Source organism: Colias croceus, chromosome 2 (assembly GCF_905220415.1).
Source record: "Colias croceus chromosome 2, ilColCroc2.1".
NCBI lineage: Eukaryota > Metazoa > Arthropoda > Insecta > Lepidoptera > Pieridae > Colias > Colias croceus.
In genome coordinates this window covers 5674109-5687834 of record NC_059538.1, presented here as the reverse complement: position 1 = coordinate 5687834, position 13726 = coordinate 5674109, and the positions used below count along the sequence as shown (strand labels likewise).

The 13726-nt window shown below is 32.7% G+C and overlaps 2 protein-coding genes across 2 annotated transcripts; one reads left to right on the top strand and one right to left on the bottom strand.

Moving 5' to 3' along the window:
* The first annotated feature begins 1077 nt into the window (after positions 1 to 1077).
* On the top strand, positions 1078 to 12319 carry LOC123702754 (glucose dehydrogenase [FAD, quinone]-like). The gene is made up of 7 exons (XM_045650540.1): positions 1078 to 1436; positions 8569 to 9478; positions 9802 to 10018; positions 10170 to 10371; positions 10455 to 10666; positions 10861 to 11010; positions 11387 to 12319. The coding sequence occupies exons 2-7, from the start codon at positions 8595 to 8597 to the stop codon at positions 11588 to 11590; spliced, it is 1869 nt and encodes a 622-aa protein (XP_045506496.1). The 5' UTR covers positions 1078 to 1436; positions 8569 to 8594; the 3' UTR covers positions 11591 to 12319.
* On the bottom strand, positions 12265 to 13412 carry LOC123702763 (39S ribosomal protein L51, mitochondrial). The gene is made up of 4 exons (XM_045650553.1): positions 13209 to 13412; positions 13001 to 13120; positions 12709 to 12853; positions 12265 to 12459 (listed from the first exon to the last, which is right to left on the bottom strand). The coding sequence occupies exons 1-4, from the start codon at positions 13268 to 13270 to the stop codon at positions 12316 to 12318; spliced, it is 471 nt and encodes a 156-aa protein (XP_045506509.1). The 5' UTR covers positions 13271 to 13412; the 3' UTR covers positions 12265 to 12315.
* Positions 13413 to 13726: the final 314 nt, after the last annotated feature.

Below are 13726 nucleotides of genomic sequence, written 5' to 3'. Positions count from 1 at the left end.
TAAACCTGAAAATTTATTTTTAGATGTAATAAAATATTATTATCTAACATTATTATCACCTCACGCCATAAAGCTGATAATACATCAAATATTTACCGGATAATACGCGTAGGTAATATTGACTGGCTGGCTAATATTTATGTTATATAGTTATTATCATCCTTCTAACTTGCACATATTATATTATCTGTGCTTGCACGTTAAATCAAGGTATCTTATTTATATGAAGAAGAAAATAAATTGAATTCGGATATTTTGTGACTTTTGCTGTTTAATAATGGATCAGACTATAAATAACTTCCGTAAATAAATCTCTGTCCCTGTTTTCCATTATTCTCTTAAGGGATGTAGAGAAAACAATTGAAAAACACGAAATCGAATAATTAATGGTACCTACTTAAATGTAAGATATAAGAGCTTGTGTAGTTAGCAACTCTAATAAAAAAAATCATGATTGAATCTAAGTCAAATATGAGAGAAAATATTTTTTATTCTAAAGGGTTATCAAACCCAATACCAAGGTTATATTGCAATATTTGCTATATTTAGATTTCTATCATTTTTTTAACCTTGAAATTAATCTAGTAGTTTTATTTACTCCGAAATTACATTGCAAATTGACTTTCTATTATTGGATGTATCTTTCACGGTCGAGAACTACTCGAGCATGACTTGAACTATTTGAATAAGTAGGTACATAAATAATGAATAAAAAATAAGGAATTCTAAGTTCCGCTAAAGTAAAATAAAATGCAGCTAGTTACTGTTCGGTCATGATTGAATACAATTATATACCTATTTTGGAAAAACAATATGACACACAACCTTTAACTACACAATAGTAGATATTTTTGAAGATTGAAACTACAAATTACACTATTTGTGCCATTAATTGGCACAGTGCACAGTAGGTAAACGAATTCTCAAGAGGCGAACTTGAACTAGACACGGTCTTGCTATATAGGCTCATGCTCATGCTCATGCTCATGAGACCAGCAATTGATTTATTTTATTACACAGTTAAATATTTTATAATACGATGTCATCGCAATAATGCAATCCACCGAAGCATGACTGCATGCATTTTCTCAAAAAGGGCATGTCAGCTCGTTAAATGAATATATTTACAAGGTTTCCATATAAATAAGTTATCAAAAAATTTGGTAAAATATAAGCCTGCTAAATAGCCTATCAGTGGAGCCGGTCGATCTCGTCTTGTGGCCTTAAGCTTAAATTGAGTGGACGCTCATGTCCACACGACCAATCCTATATACGCCTTGGTGCGTGCGCGATGCGGGAAAAATTATTTGTCATTAATATATCTGTATCTAAACTTATCATTATTCTGTGGGTAGCATCTGTGACTGGATGACCAAGTGGGATATACCGAGCACATGTGCTCTATTGTGTTCGTCTTAAATGTGTTGCTACTTAAGGTAAGCTACTTTTATTACTTTTTATTTGGTATTAGTTATAAGAACGCCCATAGTTATATTTAAATCATTTTCATTGCGAGATGTAAGCAGCTACTTGTAAGAAGATAATAAGAATTGATTAACAGATACGATTTTATTTTATCAAAAATTATTTACCTAGGTTAGTGTCAATAAAATTAGTATAATAGGTAGGTAGGTACTCATTCAGGGAATAAAAAAATCAAAATTCATACAAATTGCGATATTAAGTGATATAGAATCTATAGTTATTTATTATAGTTTAACGTAATACTGGAAAATCATTAATTTCCTTTTACTTAAATATGTATATAGATTTATTGAGTATCTAAACGATAACACGATAAATAAATTATCAGAATCGTTAAAACGGCACATTATCAACCTACCGGCTAACTATATTTACTGTCATATTTGAACGAACCTAGCATTTTTTTTTTATTTATCCAGTTGCTTTTCTATATTTATAATACTCTTGTTTATTTATTATACACCATTTATAGATATTATGCAATTACTTCTCTGATGTTTATAATAACGACTAAATTAGTAAAAATATATGTATGTATAGCAGCTTACTGGTAGAACTTGTCACAAGGACTAAAAACAAGCTGGAGGACCCTTTACGGTACGATTTCTCAATCGAGCCAGTATATAATATAGGTATATGTGTACTAGAGTACCACTTAACGCATCTACCTCGACATATATTTTATCTATGTTCTACTGAGACTACTCACATGGCATATCATCTCAATTACCTATACTCTATCCATATAATATTGGTCGATTGTACATGCAGGTAACGTCGTAAAGTACGTGTATTCCATCGGTATATCTATTAATCAAGTACCTTACATGCCATAAAATAACTCTAAAGTATGTAGTATTGTTACTTGTAAGTTCAATATCAGTTTCGAAATCGCAAATGTTCCACCATGATGTAAGAGTTGTTTTGAATTACTATACAAGGTTTCCAGGCCACAACTAGTACAAAATCAAGGATAGCAAGGGCCAGGTAAAAAAAAATCCAAAAATGAATTTACTTTCTCATTTTATAATTAAAAATACTAAATACTTAATTGTTTTTTCAAAAACATTTATTAAACATCGACTCTACCTTACATTTCCGCCCAATTGTTGTTCTTTCATTACCCACTTCAAAAATGTACAATACGTGTGATAATATGAAATACACACAGTACACAATTATATTTGGCGTGTTAATTTTCAACTTCGTGATATTTAAAATTAATGCAGGAGTCGAATATGCTTCCGTAAAAATTGGGTCACGCTCACAGGTAGAGATAGCATGTTTACAGCTGTTTACAGTATATTATCGCGTTCCTTAAAAACCTTCGGAGTGCCTTTATAGCGTCACCTTTCCCATTCTTACTATGGTATATAATATTATCCCAAGTCTTAATTCCCATTATAGTTGGCCAAACATTGCTACAAGTTACGGACGAACACTGTGGCCTATAGATTACTTTAATAAAGTCAAATTTTTAGTCCGACCAAGATTTGATAGAAATCATAATGTTCTTGTTTATATTTTAATAAAATTAATATGTTTTGCTTTGCTTCATTTTTATTTTTTTATATTAAACGTACCTAACGTACCTAACATCATATAAGTTCCTAGATATAAATATTTATATGATTCTAAATTAAACTTTTTTACAATAATACTGTTTTAGTTTACGAAGAACCTTATCATGGTGATCGTGCAAATTAGATGACCATCATGTTTTCTGTATGGCCTTAACGAAACCTTCATAATGAAACTATTCTCGAAATAAATTTCATAATATACAGTTTCCTGACCTTCATGACAACGTGTAATAATAATTAATATATATTACATATTATAGAAACAAGAACTTATTATCTGATCAGTGATCATATTGAGAAAATGAAATAGATCAAGAGCCCACGCCGGCCAGACTTTCCTTTCTTTAGGAAAGTTGAAAGTTTCTCTGTATATGTCCCCGATATAGATAAGAACGACTAGCGATTATCAAGTCTGGGTTGTGGTTACTTTGGCAGGAAACAGGTAGTAAAGGTGTATAAAATTGTACCTAACTTTCATTATAGTTTTAAAGCTAAATTTTATATATGTTACTTGGAGACGTATAAAAAGATGTTAACTCAAGAGCCGGACAGTTTTCATGGTTCTTACATCTTGCCAGACACATTTAAAAAATAACTAACATATCATCAAATTAACGTACTACCTAAACGTGTATCAAATATGAAATAACCCACTAAAAACATTAGTTTACTATAATTAATGACTCAAAAATAATAGTATAATATAAGTAATAAAGTTATTACTTATCTTTTACGGGGACTTATGTTGATGGAATTTCACGTATCTCGATGACACAATAACAAAATCATCGAGATACGTGGATTTCCATCGACATAAGTCGCCGTAAAAGATAAGTAATAACTTTATTACTTATATTATACTATTATTTTTTTGTCATTAATTATAGTAAACTAATGTTTTTAGTGGGTTATTTCATATTTGATACACTTTTAGGTAGTACGTTAATTTGATGGTATGTTAGTTATTTTTTAAATGTGTCTGGCAAGATGTAAGAACCATGAAAACTGTCCGGCTCTTGAGTTAACATCTTTTTATACGTCTCCAAGTAACATATTATATAAAATTTAGCTTTAAAACTATAATGAAAGTTAGGTACAATTTTATACACCTTTACTACCTGTTTCCTGCCAAAGTAACCACAACCTAGACTTGATAATCGCTAGTCGTTCTTATCTATATCGGAGACATATACAGAGAAACTTTCAACTTTCCTAAAGAAAGGAAAGTCTGGCCGGCGAGGGCTCTTAGATTAAAACATTTGCTTGTAACTTGCACGTCTAATGCAAAAATTGAATACATTTATTAATTAAACAATAATGCAAACTCAAAACTGCGTTACAAAATATGATACCCTCGAGTTAATCATTCATTATTTGTTACAAAAAAGTAATCCGTTAATTTTTCATTTAATTTTTTTTTTATCGTTTAATGTTAGACAGGCAAAGCAACCGTCGCGGTTGTTCAACCACTAAAAGTGTGAAGTCCCGTGTCCCCAAGTGGGGTATGGGGCAGAATATGCACTATGCACTATGCATACATCTGCTTCATTGATCGATTTTCTTTATGGAAAAGTAGGTAGGTGATCAACCTCTGGCAGGAGGTCCGAGATATCATCTCTGCAGGGAATCGACCAAGGGCCCTCTGGCCGCCGTTTCTATCCTCACGCGTTATCCACTGTACCAAGAATCCGTCATTATTATAGCATGATCGAATAAGTAAATAAATTGAATTTGTTTAATAAGTTAAAGAAATGTATCAGTAAATAAGAACGATAAACAATTAATATTTTTTGAACAAGGCTTGTCTTTGCTGTATACATGCTGATAAATTACAGATGTAGAGCAGTTGAGCAAAATTAAGATTTGTGATAATAACAACGTGCAAGATAATTATTAACTATTGTCTATTGTTATATTATTAACTAGTGAATTTTTACGATGCGCGCGCACACCGACACCTAAATTAATTAACAGCATGAAGTTAGTTCTAGGTGGTATGAAAATTGATAACTATGTTCAAGTTGTATATTGTAGTATTTTTTCCATACGCCAAAGAAGTAGGTATAACTTCTAACGCGTGTACATAAGTACACACACTTCTTTTTTTATTTAATATTTAAATATAAGTTATTTTAATTTATTGAAGTCAGAAACCTCAACCCATCCTCAACCACTGAGACCTAACTGTTCTAATAATACTTAATTTCATGATAATTTCCACTGCAACATAATCCAATGATCTAAAATCTAATTATAGATATACATATAGATAAGTATAACACTATATATTTTAATATAAAACACTTCGAAAACTCCAAGCCAACAGGCACACACTAAACATATTTGTTTGATGTTGTAGGTATTGACTTTAGCATGTATGTGATAATATGATCAGGCTTCTGTAAAGTGTAAAGTCATTGTGTGTCGTTACTGTGCAGCGGTATTTAATCAAAATTGTTTATTATGGAGTTTTCGTGCTAATAGTATAAGGGAAAAAAAGATGAATTATACCTAGGTACTGCCTATATGCATATTGCAATTGCATCGAGTAGGTAGTTGGTTTTATGGCTGCCTTGGAATATAGGGACACCAAGGAAAACCCCTGTTCTCTAACCCTCCTTACGCAACATTTTTTATTGTATTACCTCAGTATTTGAGAATTACAAAGACAATTCAAACCACCAAACCATATGAGTTTATAATAAATCTGTATAAGTAGTAGGTATACATAGACGTTAAATATTAAAAAAAGGTTATGACGAAATATTTATCGTAATACATTTGTGACGTTAACCATAGCAATAATTTACGCATTCTTTTGCATATAAATCTGATATAATTTATACACTTAACGGTATCTATACTACGTCACTTCGTTTGGGCATAATGCAAGCAACAAGGTCACCACGCGTGTTCTGATCAGCTGGTTTGAAGGTCATCTACATTACGTTAATGTGTATTATGTGAATGTGGTGGCCTTGACTTTATACGTAGAAGAATTATATCTTTTATTTATGAACAAGTACAAGGACAAGAGGACAATAGTGTACGGTGTACCTAAATTAATCTTTTTCTTCACTCGGTACTTTCGCTGTCTGCGTGTCTGTAATTCTGTATAGGGATTAAGAACACAACAGATTTTGATGGTTTTTTTAATGGATATAGTAATTTAGAGGTAGGTTTTTGTATATTATACATAATTTATTAATATACAGGGTGTCCCGTAAGTAGTGGACCAACGGGTTATGGGGAGTAGAGGGGCTTATTATCTAACAAAAATACTAAAATTTATTGTCCTAAACCATATAGTTTTTGATTTATGCTTTATTTTCAAAATTTGATAAAAATATCATCCACGTAACTAATATGAACACTTAATATGAACTTTTACCATTTCTGTTTTTATTTTATTCTTATTTTTTTGTTCAAGGTTGTTAAGAATACATAAGTCTTCCTAATTAAAATGATACTCAAGCATAATTAAAAACAACAACAAAATTAGACCAAAAAGTAGATAAAATTTTACGTTTTAAAAATTTACGGACTGAAGTTTGAACAAAGCTGGTGTAAAAAAAATGTATGGTGACCCTGTGGAACTTTGTTTTAAAAATTTCTACATCTCATACAAATTACAAAAAGGTTTAATTGTGTGGTATAAAGTATTTAAAAAAATGTTAAATTGGCGTTCAACATTCAAATTAGAAATTATCAGGTAGTCAACTCATTAAGTTATTCCGAGAATCATTGCCTTTATGGGCGCGCGCTGGAATTATTTTGTATTGTTTCTGGCCAATCATAGACGATACTTGAACCCACTATTATTTTCTTTGACTTTCAACTATTTCAGTGACTTGCTTATAGCTCGGAACTACACGCGTGTTTAGCTTGAATCCGTCATTACGATATTATTCTTTGTTGAAGTGCGATTGAATTGGACACTGATTTTGCTTGTGATTTGGATGTTGTTCGACTTTGGTTTTTTGAAGAAAAATGCCTAATACGTACACTCCATGTGAATATGCAGAAAAATGTTTTTTATTTATTGACTCAGTGATGGAAATGCTCGACAACAACACGTGTTTATCGTGAGCGTTATCCCAATCGGGATTGCTATCCTGATCACCGATTTTTTCTCAGAGTAAATAACGCATACCATGAAGGTCGTATTCCTGGAATTGGAAATCGAATAGGAAGGCTTAGATCAGTCGATGATCGTCTAATATTGACAGAAGTAGAAGAAGATCCTTCAACTAGTACTCGCCGTATTGCTAGACGCACTGGTGTACCAAGAAGTACAGTGCATTGCATATTGAAGAGAAGTGATTTACACCCGTATCATGTACGAGTGAGCAAGCATTAATACCAGGTGATTAACAACGACGAATAAATTTTTGTCGAGAGATGCTTATGCTTGGATCAAAATTTTTTTAAGTCAATAATTTTTATAACATTTCTGCATTTTCACGTGGAGTGTATGTATTAGGCAATTTCCTTCAAAAAACTTAAGTCGAACAATATCCAAATCACAAGAAAAATCAGTGTCCAATTCAATCGCACTTCAACAAAGAATAATATCATAATGACGGATTCAAGCTAAACACGCGTGTAGTTCCGAGCTATAAGCAAGTCACTGAAATAGTTGAAAGTCAAAGAAAATCATAGTGGGTTCAAGTATCGTCTATGATTGGCCAGAAACAATACAAAAGAATTCCAGCGCGCGCCCATAAAGGCAATAATTCTCGGAATAACTTAATGAGTTGACTACCTGATAATTTCTAATTTGAATATTGAACGCCAATTTAACATTTTTTTAAATACTTTATACCACACAATTATACCTTTTTGTAATTTGTATGAGATGTAGAAGTTTTTAAAACAAAGTTCCACAGGGTCACCATACATTTTTTTTTACACCAGCTTTGTTCAAACTTCAGTCCGTAAATTTTTAAAACGTAAAATTTTACCTACTTTTTGGTCTAATTTTGTTGTTGTTGTTAATTTTGCTTGAGTATCATTTTAATTAGGAAGACTTATGTATTCTTAACAACCTTGAACAAAAAAATAAGAATAAAATAAAAACAGAAATGGTAAAAGTTCATATTAAGCTTACGTGGATGATATTTTTATCAAATTTTGAAAATAAAGCATAAATCAAAAAATATATGGTTTAGGACAATAAATTTTAGTATTTTTGTTAGATAATAAGCCCCTCTACTCCCCATAACCCGTTGGTCCACTACTTACGGGACACCCTGTAGACAGCAAAATATTTAAATATAGACAAAGATAATTAAACTAGGTTCCTAGCCGACGCGACGTTGTTCTGCCCTATTGCCCCTCTTTCATGTTTTCTTTCCTTAAGAACGGTAAAAAATTTGCCCGAATTGATCGAGCCGTGCCCGGGTTTTACGCTTCCCAAGTCCCAACACATATTTTGGCGATTCACTTTTATTGTATAGATTATAGATCAACTAATAAATTAAAATTGAAATTGTTTCAGAAATGAAGAAGAATAAATAAGTCAACATGAAGTCCTGTATATTCTTCGTAATTATAAGCAGCTTTTCGTTAGCTGGATCTCAAATAAATAACTTTTTTGATCTTTGGACCGATTTATTTCGACCATTACCTCAAAATAAGAAAGAAGGATTTATACCTGATTATACTCCTAAAGATAAACAAGATTTTGATTTTATTATTATCGGAGCCGGGTCGGCGGGATGCGTATTAGCAAATAGATTATCGGAAATATCCAAATGGGACGTTCTTTTATTAGAAGCTGGTGGCAATGAAAATTTCTTTTCCGATATTCCTATTTTCGCGCCTTTCATGTCCATAACACCCATGAATTGGGATTATACGTCAGAGCCGGAGAAAAGAGCCTGCAGGGATCTCCGGGGCAATGTATGTTATATGCCCCGTGGTAAAGTACTGGGTGGAAGCAGCGTGCTCAATTTCTTAATATATCAAAGAGGACATCCTGAAGATTACAATGACTGGGCTCGCATGGGTAACAATGGGTGGAGTTACGATGAAGTATTACCTTATTTTAAGAAATCAGAAAATATACGAATCAATGAACTGAAGAATTCAACATATCATGGTGTGGGTGGTTATATGGATATTGATTACGCTTCATACTCATCACCTCTTGACAATGCGTTCAAGGGTGCTGGGGAGGAACTCGGTTATGAATGGAATGATCCAAATGGAGAACGATTAATTGGTTTTTCAAAACCGCAGGCGACCATTCGAAATGGTAGAAGATGTAGTGCATCTAAAGCTTTTTTAGAACCAGTTCGTTTTAGAAGGAATTTAAAAGTGTCAAAATTCTCAACAGTTAGACGAATTTTAATAAATTCGGACACAAAAGCGGCTGTTGGAGTCGAGTTCATAAAACATAATAAGAGGTAGATAAGTTGGTTTGATTAACATTTTGACAATTAATTATTTAGTACCTACCTACCTGATCAAAGTTAAATGTAGACTACCTGAGCAATTTAATTTCACTTTAACGAAGCTTACTTAACGAAAATATTAAATCATTGCACAGACATCTTAATAAATACTTATACCTAACGGTTAGAATTAATTCAAAATTAAATTAGGTTCTCTAATCTGAAATTTCTTACATATCTTATCATTATCACACGACAACTTTATTTACCTCATTACAAAAATTTAAGAAAAATAAGGAAGATAAATTTATTTTAAATATTTCTCGGTATTCCAGACGTCGGGTATTTGCACGTAAAGAAGTTATACTTGCAGCGGGTACGATCGGTTCGGCACAGCTTCTTATGTTATCAGGAGTAGGACCGCAAGAGCACCTCCTCGATGTTGGAATCAATCCCATAATAGATTCTCCTGTTGGTTACAACCTCCAAGATCACGTCACGTTTTCCGGAAATGCATTTATAGTAAATCAGACAGGACTTTGCGTAAATGATGTGAGTAGGAAATTGAGAAATGTTAAATGTGCAGACATGATATAGACACATTGAGAGCAATGCAAACGGCAAAGCCGATTGATAGAACTGTATAATACAGTAAGTTATACTGATTGTGTCGAAAATTAGCTCTGTATTACTAAATTTGCAGATGTTGGCTGCCTCGCCCACATCAGCAGCTGCTTACATGGCTGGACGAGGACCGCTCACATTGCCAGGCGGAGCTGCTGGTCTTGCTTTTACCCAAACTCAATATGGAAGCGATCTTACCGAAGGACGTCCAGATATTGAACTAGTCATGGGGGCAGGATCCCTTGCAGGCGACTTTTTAGGAATAATTCGATCGCTACTTGGTAATATGTCTACAGAATGAAGGTATTTAGACCGATGCCCTATAAAATAATGTTCTTTTTAATCGTTCTCATTACTTTTTTAGGAGTTACGGATCAGTTTTATTGGAAAGTCTACGGTTCTCTACCATTAAAAGAGAGACAACAGTCATTTGCAATAAATCCAGTACTAATACGCCCTCAAAGTTATGGCCGGCTGACACTCAGGAGCGCAAAATTTGATGACCACCCTAAAATTCATCCAAATTATTTCGATCATCCAAATGACATGAAAGCACTGAGAGAGGGCGTGCGGCTTGTAAGTAACTTAATGTTTATTACAAAATGTAACCAATTTTGGTTCTAACTTAATACTTCTCTTTCTCTCGCTTGGAAACATGGAAAATTTTACAAAAAAAAAATAACAATGCGAATGGAGTAGTGAGCGTGAGATATATAGGTATGGTCGATAGGTTTGCTTTTAATTGCAAATGCAAAATTATTTTTTTACAGACTCAAAAAGTTATAAGCACAAAGGCGTTTCAAAAATATGGGACAAGGTTAAACAATGTTCCATTCCCAGGCTGTGAACATTTAGAATTTGATTCTGACGAATATTGGGAATGTGCAATAATGCAAACATCAATAACGTTAGACCATCAAGTAAGTAACAAAAAACTAGAAAATAATCAAGAAAAAAAAACAAAGAACAGCCTACCTCGTGAAAATACGCACACTGCACAGTCCAACACACAGATAATACAACCAAGTGAGTTCATGCAGATACAGCGCCTACAAACGTAAAAAGTGCGTAAAAGACACGCACGATGTACTCCCGCAAGTACCCGCGTATGTGTCCCGCAAGTACCCGCGTATGTGTCCCGCAAGTACCCGCAAGTACACGTAACATGCAATAAGTGGCAGTGTGATAATCACCTTACGATAAAGCTCTGCACGACTTTCTCAACTAAACCAACTTTAGCATCCTTCGAAGAAGTCCAAAGCAACTATAAATATAAGGCTCCTTATAAATTTTCAGGTGGGGACCTGCAAAATGGGGCCGGCTGGCGACCCCAGCGCTGTGGTAAATCCTCGCTTGCAAGTCAAAGGAATAAGCAATTTAAGGGTCGCCGATGCGTCTATTATACCACGTATACCTGCATCACATACACATGCCCCTGTTGTAATGATCGCAGAAAAAGCTGCAGATATGATAAAAGAAGACTGGAGACATCTTCTATAAAATGTATTTAAATTGATATATTTGAATGCGTACTTTGGCGTTAGGTTTTGAAGACAATAGGGGGTGAATCTTAGTTCATCTAAGAATTTTTAATTGCTAGAGACTTAGAGAGTAAATCGAATGCCATAACCTAAATTTGTGAGGACAACATTAAGGTTTTTTTTTATGTTCAATATTCTCCCTACTTTTATCAAGTATTGGTATATGATAAGTTAGGGAATGTGTTCATAAGTGATAAGACAGTGTAAATCATCAGCTAAATGCTTATGTTGTGTATAAAGAATTAAGTATCATACATCAGAAACTGATGCTGGCTATGAAATATACATAGAAAATGGAATACATGTTTTGAAAATATATAAGAAAGTAAGCTATAATTTAAAATCAATCACTAAATAATGCTAGTCAAATGAATGAATGAATGAAATAAAATGTAATTTAGTGTGAAGATCAATAAATAAATAATAAAATATAAACAGAGTATTGTTATTTAGAAATTTCTGACCCCTTTTTTCTAAGTTCAGCTAAAGGACTATATATAGCTATGGCAAAATGGTCAGAAAATTTTTCAGACATACCTTCTTTAAATATTTTAAAAGTAATCTATTTTTTTCAAAGGACTCTGCAACATTTTGCAAATTGTAATATCTATTAAAACCAAATTTATACTAAGATTGTTTGTTTAACTACTATTTATTAATTAACAATAAAACCTATTAAATATTCTAATCTCTAGACATTCCAGTTTTTGTTTTTCTGTTAAGTTTCCTATAGAGGAAAGATATCCGCTTCTCCATTTGCTTCCATTTTGTAGGTCTCTCTCTTGGCACAGCAGTTTTAGAAAACAATTTTTTCTTACGAAGGAGAACCTAAGGGAAACAAATATGGATTAGATATTATATACATAATGTGTAAAATATGACTTTACTAAAATTTGTAATAAAGTTTAATATAACTTTCAGGTTTATCATATCAAGGGATACATTTCATAAATATTACATTTATTTTAATTAATTTGTTTGTTGATTTATATGCATTATGAACTGAAGTCACATATATGGGTTAGGGATATTTGATTTTCTCATTTGAACAACATAAGTTAATTCAACAATATTTACCTGGTATTCATTACCACTAACACCTCTTATCCAAGACGGAACTGTGTATAATGTTTTAACGGGATGCAAATCTCCATTGCCCAAGATATCAATGTAATCATTCTGTCCATACAGAGCTTTACGTTCAGTCCATGGGTTAGCTGGCCTACATGGAATAATTCAGATTAACAATATAATATAAACATTAAACATAGAAATAGCAGAATAAATTATTATTATTGAAATCTTTGCAATCAAGGAGTGTAAAATAATTATAATTCTATAATAATTTACTATCATTAATAATTTACACCTGTATTCTGGCATAGGCAAACGTTTGCCGAGAGATCTTGGTAATAATCCACCACACCACAACTTCTCTTCATAACCATATCTTCGCACCAACCGCGTTTTATCAGCATGATATCGCGTTCTGAAATTCATAACTTTGTTAATATTAATTCTGCTTGGTGAAAGAACCAAGACCATCAACTATATCTATTATAATATTGTAATCTAACCTAACGAAATTGAAAGTTGGACGCCAAAATGATTTTAAAATTGTAGATCCTAGCCACTCCATTTTTCCTAAGCCGTAATTATTTTATTGATTATTATTGTTTAACGAATTGAAGAAAAGATTTTATATATTAAATAAAATGAAAAATATTTTTTTAAATCATAATTCCATGTGTTTTGACATATCAAGAATATTTCTTCTTGACAGTGACAAGTGACAACCTCACAGAACACACAATGATCTTCTTGCCATGAAAAGAAAAAAAAACACACAATGAGCATAATATAAAATTTTCTCATTAACACAATAGAATGAAAATAATAGCAACTATTTAGAGGTAATTTAAAAATATCTTGTTTTGACGTGATAACGTCTTAAAAATCGTTTTAGTCGGGTGACATCTTCAGAAACTTGTGTCACACCTTGGTCACACCTGGTCACACCCAAGGTCACACCAAAACCTCACGAGCGCGATCGCAGGTATAACGAGACAGAGACGGACCGATCTCCCGTCTCATC

Coding starts and splice junctions, on each gene's coding strand:
- LOC123702754 (XM_045650540.1), top strand. CDS start 8,595: ATGAAGTCCTGTATATTCTTCGTAATTATAAGCAGCTTTTCGTTAGCT. Junction 9,479..9,801: donor TTCATAAAACATAATAAGAG/GTAGATAAGTTG, acceptor TCGGTATTCCAG/ACGTCGGGTATTTGCACGTA. Junction 10,019..10,169: donor CAGGACTTTGCGTAAATGAT/GTGAGTAGGAAA, acceptor CTAAATTTGCAG/ATGTTGGCTGCCTCGCCCAC.
- LOC123702763 (XM_045650553.1), bottom strand. CDS start 13,270: ATGGAGTGGCTAGGATCTACAATTTTAAAATCATTTTGGCGTCCAACT. Junction 13,121..13,208: donor CCAACTTTCAATTTCGTTAG/GTTAGATTACAA, acceptor TATGAATTTCAG/AACGCGATATCATGCTGATA. Junction 12,854..13,000: donor TTGCCTATGCCAGAATACAG/GTGTAAATTATT, acceptor TATTCCATGTAG/GCCAGCTAACCCATGGACTG.